At 34.1% G+C, this 7,381-nt stretch overlaps 1 protein-coding gene across 3 annotated transcripts; it reads left to right on the top strand.

The window, feature by feature from the left end:
* Positions 1–1,180: 1,180 nt before the first annotated feature.
* On the top strand, positions 1,181–7,320 carry LOC125503348. 3 transcript variants are annotated; one of them, XM_048663454.1, is made up of 8 exons: positions 1,181–1,376; positions 2,694–3,157; positions 3,213–3,492; positions 4,352–4,539; positions 5,127–5,368; positions 5,431–5,671; positions 6,139–6,354; positions 6,511–7,320. In XM_048663454.1, the coding sequence occupies exons 2-8, from the start codon at positions 2,723–2,725 to the stop codon at positions 7,006–7,008; spliced, it is 2,100 nt and encodes a 699-aa protein (XP_048519411.1). In that variant the 5' UTR covers positions 1,181–1,376; positions 2,694–2,722; the 3' UTR covers positions 7,009–7,320. The 3 variants fall into 3 exon arrangements, with proteins under 3 accessions (XP_048519411.1, XP_048519410.1, XP_048519409.1); XM_048663453.1 differs by having other exon boundaries at positions 1,181–1,350; positions 6,487–7,173; XM_048663452.1 differs by having other exon boundaries at positions 6,487–7,173.
* Positions 7,321–7,381: the final 61 nt, after the last annotated feature.

The following is a 7,381-nucleotide window of genomic DNA, read 5'->3' as shown; positions in this document are numbered from 1 at the left end:
TCGATAAAAATGAAACATTTTCTGTAAATCTCTTAGATGCAGTCAATTTCATTCATAGAGCTTGGCAAAAAGTTAGCCGAAAAACCATTGCAAATTTCTTTAAGCATGGTGAATTTGTAAGAAAAGACAATGATTATGAACCAGACGATAAAATTCCACTTAATGAATGGTTAGAAAAGCATAAAGACTCTGACTACGAGTATGACTCAGATGAAGATGTGCCCAATTTTGTCGAAGAACAAGTTAAAACCAAACTGCGTGATTTCCATTTCTTCGAATATGTGAGCATTGATAATGGCATTCTTACAAGAGAAATGTTGATCGATGAGCAAATTATAGACTCCGTAACCTCATCTACAGCTTTAAGCGATAATGAAGAGGATGACGATTTAGGTGAAACTGATTCTACTGTAGATACTAATGCTGTTCCAACCATTTCTGAAATGACAAAAAAAGTGTCGGAAACTAGGAATTTTCTACAATCACGCCAAGTTCCTAATCATATTTGGGAGTCATTTTGTGATCTTGAAAACTACAAAAATAACATCTATTTTTGCAACAGAAATGTACAAGCAAAAATTACAGACCTTGTGAAGTAGATTTCAAATTGTCTTCTGTTTATCTTTTTGTGTTCTTTTTAGTTCTACCGACTAACTTCTACTACTCTATGTAAAAATAACGAAATAAAATACACCATGTGTTTTTATATTATTATTCGCTTATAGCAAACTCCGGATATAACGATCAAGTTTTAGTTCATTTTTCAAGTTCGTTATATCCGGACTCAACTGTATATGACAAATTGAAAACTGCCACTTTGGATACAATTTTTAATAAATATTAAAATTTTGGTCTATGTTATTTATAATGGCTTTCACTCATCAAGCGCCTGATACATATTTATGGAACATAGAGTAGGTACGCCTAAAAAAATAAGCTCTTTGATTTTTCCCATTATTTAGATTTTTTCTAAGATTATTAATATGCCAGTTTTGTAAAAACCGCTTCTAACATCTACGCCCACACCCAATTTATTTTTTTTATTTTTATAAAGTTCATTTAAATATTTTGCTTGATAGTTAGATAAAAAAGTTTTAAATCCATTTTGAAATTATTTTTCACAATTCTGGTGATAATAATCCGAGTAGCATGTCCATTGTTGTATCGCTAAGCAACCATATTTATTATCAAACAAAACAAATGTGTACGTTGGAAAGCTGTCGTTTTTGAGTCTAATTTTACCAAAACACTTTCTCTATGTTAAGTTAAAAATCGACACTCGTGATGCTCTAATCAGTAGTATTTCAATCATTTAGATTAAACGTTTCGTTTTTTTGTGTAACCCTTGAGGTAAGGACAATACGATTTTATACAAGGTAAGCAGAACTATTTTGTTAGGGTTGATTTTATTAAAACTAAGATCGATATCTTTATCGACCTTATCCAATAGTATAATTGGATTCTTATCCAATAGTATTTATTACATTTATTATTCACCCCTTGACAAACATTCGCTCATTTCAATTTATTTTCATTGTCGATTTCCTACTAAGTAAGTATGTTGAGCGTGGTATTTAATACGGACTAGTTCAAATGAAGTAAGAAACGGTTTTTTTGCTTCAAACTGAGTTTACTGAATGCATTTTTATAATGTCAAACCGCCCTTTCGTCATAAAAACTTTCAAAGATCGTTTTTTAGAGTCTCTCCTGTTTTCAGGGCAATAAGCGCTTCAAATGTGGGCGACGCGACTACTGTTTCTTCGGTCTTTTACCTTTTTATATGACCGTATATCATTCATTMATTGTAAAACTAGTCYTAARACATTGCTGTYTTCTAACTGCTTGCAGCAAATTGTCTTTTTAGGCCTGAATAATTTTAATTTGTTGCTAATACCTAATAAAAAATATGAAATAAAAATTAGAGWACGAAAGAAAAAAAAGAACGAYWATTTTTACATMATTCCAGAGAGAACTAAATGGTCTTTTTAGAAAGTGAACCATYGATAARGAAATKCTGCAGTTTTCTCAAAAAAMMCATGATTTTAAACAGTTTTACATTTGCGTACTTTTTTTTGAGTTGCAAACTCGACTCAAACWTGACGCTGCCKTTTTTTCGAAGATTCTCAAGCCCCGTTTGAGCCACGTTTGAATTCGTTTTGGTATCGTTGCATAAAGAATTGAAAATTTRATTCAGCCATAACATGAGCGAGGAAATTCGAGTAGTTTCGACCCAGAAAGCGAAATTTTATATCATACCTTGAGCAGTTTTCATGCGGGCCCAGCTTTTAAGGCAGGGGGTGGRTCRTGTAGTAGAAATGCAGTCTTTTGTTGTCTATGAAATTAGAAAAATTATCGYTAGTCGAGATAAAYCCAGCACAAGAGGGATCTTGGATTCGCCCTTGATTGCATGCTTATTTTTRTACACATGTAATGATGGTATAAGCAGAGATTAGTAGATTAGGCTGATCTCTGGTATAAGTTGACCTATTTTAAGGGACCAATCCAAAATTACCTGGTTAATTTTTTTTTTGTGGCTGATAGCAACTTGCCTCTCCAAATATGTACTTGTATGCCCAATTTAATGTTTAATAGGACAAAATATTATGTTGTTTATGACACAGCTGTAACCGATTAAGAAAGTCAATGATAAAACGCTATATCTGTTATACTCTTAATTCTTTTCCACATTTTAGCATTCTATAATTAATTAACAAGAAAACTAATGGATCAAAACCGTTCAGAGAATGGGAACAGTCAGCAACAAAATGTCCACTTACACATGCATCATGTATGTAACTGCCAAGGAGGTATATACCCATCGTACTACCCTACGGTAGGCTATAGGGCTCCGATACCATCGCTAGTGCCTTATCATCCCACCTCAACGGTAGCCAGGCCCTACTTACAACACTATCAGTATACCCAGTTCAATCTTGGCAATCAATACGGTCTTCCTATGGGGCACGTTAGCGGATCGAATACGTCGATTTATGGCCCGGCAAATTCTAGTTCCAGTACCATCGATCTTGTATATGCAGGAGCTGCTGTTAAGGACAGAAGAGAAAGGGAAGACGGAACTGCAGAAGTTGATCGAATCAATGATCCTCCAGAAGGGTACGATTTTGGGCAAATTACTCCTCCGGCGAACGAACTGCTGGTAATGAAATCTATGCCAATATTGATAACATATAAAGTTTGCCTTAATATGTTAGAGTACTGCTGAGCCAACGACTCAAGAAAACTTCGTCAAATTTTTGGAAAAGAGCTGCCTAACTGCGGAACAGATTGCTTACAGAAATCGCAACCGACCTTGCTTTCGTAACATTCAAAACTTGTGCATCCGAACCAGATCCGAAATATTAAAACCTTGCACTACTATTTCAAATATTCATTCCCAGGGCATCCCATGGGCCACTAAAGATTTTATTTATGCGTTCGTACGGCTGACTAATTGTTGGCATATTTTGAAAGGATACTGGGAAAATCGAGATGGTGAGTGTAAAATATTTTAATACTTTTACTTCTTAAGTTTTAATTATTAGCAATTACAGAACATTTGTATGACACATTTTCTTTCTATTTTCTGTATTCGCTATAATTTACCAGATGTTTGGTTGGTTCTTGGAAAATGAACCAGCCTGTATAACAAAGAAAAACCGAAAATAAAGAAGTAAATTCCCTTTTACAAACAGCATACCACGAATATAGACTAGTATCCGTAACTTGAAAAATGGTTGCAATAATTCCGAAAGTTTCAGCTCATGCCAAAGCAGCTCCGCTCTATAAAAGGTTGCCCATATCAGTAAATAAGTATTTAGTCAGAAAATGTTTTCCTCGAAAGTTTTAGATTTTAAGAGGTGCGCATTTGAAAATTATTGTCCAAAAGAACAAGTGCGTCATAAACGTGTGATAGTAACCAAGTAAAATTAGTTAAATGGAACCGCCAATATTTTATCAAAATTTAACGTAAATTAATTTCAAAAGTTTCATCCGATTAGTTTACGGTTTTGGAATTACATAATTGGGAAAATATGAAACTGTGCTATATGTATGACTAAACTTTTGTTCTGAATGGAAAAAACCCACAGTTTTAATGGTGCTGATGTAGTTGATTTGTAATATTCGATCTATAATATCATTATTCCAATTAAATTTGCGCCGGGCTTGTAGAATTTGTGTAAAATCTAAAAATGACATTTTCCACCATCGGATAATTTTCATAGAATTTTGATGACTCTTGGGAACGGAGAATAGAGTAACCAACTCGGCTGTTTTATTAGAAAACTTTTGTAAACACCTTCACCGGAAAACTAACTGGCTTATTATGAAAGTTTGTAAATTATTTTTTTAGGATCAAGTTTGGGAAAGATTGAAAAAGAACTTACACCTGAATTTCGGTCCTGTTATGTACGATGGGAGAAAGAAACTATGGAACTGGCTGGACAGTTGACAAAAATTTTCTACAATCTAGACACAAATCTTAATACGTCCAGTTCAGGGGCCAATGTGTATTCGGTTAATAACTTAATACCATCACAGGTAACTGGTTTTTCACAAATGATTCAAAGATAATAAAACAAAATGTACGTATGTTAAAAGTTGGAGAAGTGAAATAGTAGCACTTCTGAGTTAATTGCCAAATTTAGGGAATTAACTAGTCTCACATCTGAGTTTCATTAGTCTACTTCTTCACTTGATTCAATTTCTTTGTGAGGATTCTTTTGCGTAATAATTACAGCAAAATTTACCACAGCTACATGTTTTAACGGGTCTGAGTATTTTTTTTAAGACCTCAAAAGCCCCGATTTCCAATATTTTCACCTTTTTAAAGTTTCCTCATTTAACTAAACATTTGCGTCAAAAGTAGCGACCAAATTTTACACTTTTTAAATTGAAAAAATCTGAATAAAATTGCTGTCATATCGATATCCATACATCTGTTATATCATATCTTAAATGGATTATGACTTCGGTTCTTTCGCAGTGTTTCCGCATAAGACGCTGCAAAGAAGTTTACATTTTTTAGTTAGAAATATTATTTCATTGATTGTAAATACCTAATTCTCGGTTTGGGACATTTGGTTAATATACTGCATTGGTAACAATTTTATAACATGTGTTTCCAGATCAATTTGGTTAAAAGTGCTTCGGAAGGAGCCATGAAAAAACCTACAACCTCAAGCGATACTGCTACTACATCTACTGTTACTAACGGAAGCGACTCTTCTAGAAACATTCGGGGAATCCTCCATTTACCTATTAACAATTCTCCTCCAATGACGGAAACTATTGATCAAGCCAATCAAACTTATTCTGGCGATTTTTGTGCCAAAGAAGAATATGATTCTGAGGAAGAGCGTACTAGAAGGTTGCATCCAGAGGACTTGCTTGGTTCTTAACAACATTTTTAACCCTGGCTTTGTAAAGTAGGGTTTACATGAAACCAGGGAGCTACAACGTACCAAAAAAAGGCTTGGAACCTGGAGCTTCCGGAAATAGTCCCAGAGGCATAGAATTTCTTGAAACTGCCCAGAACGTGAACAAAGTTAGAGAAGCATCCAATGGACGTTATTGGGCAAATATACTTCTATCAGCAGGGAAAACGTTGAGTCAAGAATATAAATCACTATCTGAAGCTGATGATAGTTGTCCACACCTGTTGGAGTCAGAGGTACGTGTTTCGAACTGCAAATATTTCTAATATGTTTATTGTTATAATAAAAATTTCACAAATGGGGACAATTATTGTTGGTATAATCAATAATCATAATAATAGTTTATGGCCATGAGGGCACAATGAGGAAACTGACATTAGAATCCAATCAAACGAGATATTTTTTTGTAATAAATGGGCACAAACTGGGCGCAGCAGGCACAAACTGGTTTGGAGTTAAACAGAGAAAGTATTTTTGTTAACACATCAATTTGAGGTTATGGTGACAATAAAAGAACGACACCAATTTTGAATCACCTTGTATAGGAGATTTCACTTAAGTTTAATGAAATTTTACAAAGTTTTGCTTCTAATGTTTAGCTAATGTGCTAGTTCGTCAAATGCCCTACCACTACTACTTCCATATGTGAAACGTTAAAATGTATTGTGTAAGTCAGTTACTGTTTAGAATTCTGTTCTTTTAGGTTCCCATAAACCCAGATAGTTCACCATCAATTAATGTTCAGGAATGGCTGGTAAATAACAATTTTTCTAACTTCATTGAACCACAGGCTCCTGCTGCCCTACAAGAACTGAAGACTTACTATCTAGATGGTCCTTACAACACTCTCCCCCATTTGGATACATCTATTTCTATTGACAATAAAAATCAATATTCCTCGCCTATCACTTTACTACAGGTAAGCTTTTGCCTTTTGTCAATCAGGCTGTTTGGGTGTTTCAAATTAACCGTTAAATGTTCATTCAAGTGTTTCAAAACACAATTACTCTTTGATACTTATGACATAAAAAGTGAATACCTAACTTTTTAGCGAGGAAAGAAATTTTGTTCTCAGCAATCCATCGCGCCTAATGGAAGTGGCTCAACAGTCGGAATCGCAAATGGGATGGGCGAGACTGTTATCTCGAGAAGCTTTAGGAGACCACATGGATCCAGCCCCATACATTCCCAAACACAGGGAAATGAATCCAACCCATTCGAGTTGAAAGGCGGTGGATTAACTGGAATCGGACAATGTGCACTTGAAAATGTGGTGAAAAGTTTCAGAGAACATATGATGAGGTCTGCTGTTGATGGAGAGGTAATTTATATTATATTCATTGTTATAAAATCAATATTTCTTGTAATGCACGTACATTCAGCTCGGCTTATACCTAAAAGCTTATTATTAATAGAAATATATTTTTCAAGTTATACTAACTTTACATTTTATAATTTGGAACTACTAATTGGTGACTACAGGTTCATCTTAAATAATTGTAAACTTTGTGGGAGGCGATATGTCATTTTGCTATGTTATGCAACGGAAACGAGCCATGACTTGATGATTTAAAATTAGCAATTGAGTTGCAAAGAACTTTTTTTGGAGTACGGAGAAAACAGTTTAATTCATGTCACATCAATGTTCGATTATGTTCAAAACACGGAAACTGGCAAATGGAAACAAAAGGCATTTAAATATTAGGTCGAAGCAAGATAGTTTTACCATTGAGAATTTTAGTTCTTCAAAAAAAAATTGATTTTTAAAACACGTTTTACTGTTTGTACTATAATACTGTCATATCATGGCTAATTTTATTTTTACGGCTTATATAGCATTTCTGGAAAATACATTTACCCTTAGGCTGTAGTAATTGGAAAATATCTAAAACGTTTTCAGTCGGATTTTATGTAAGCTTTGATCTTTTTTGCTTTTTTCGATTCTC

Source organism: Dendroctonus ponderosae, unplaced genomic scaffold (assembly GCF_020466585.1).
Source record: "Dendroctonus ponderosae isolate FM_Combo_2020 unplaced genomic scaffold, Dpon_F_20191213v2 Dpon_F_20191213_2, whole genome shotgun sequence".
NCBI classification, from domain to species: Eukaryota; Metazoa; Arthropoda; class Insecta; order Coleoptera; family Curculionidae; genus Dendroctonus; species Dendroctonus ponderosae.
Note: the sequence above shows the minus strand (reverse complement) of the source record. Positions and strands in the feature narration are given on the sequence as shown.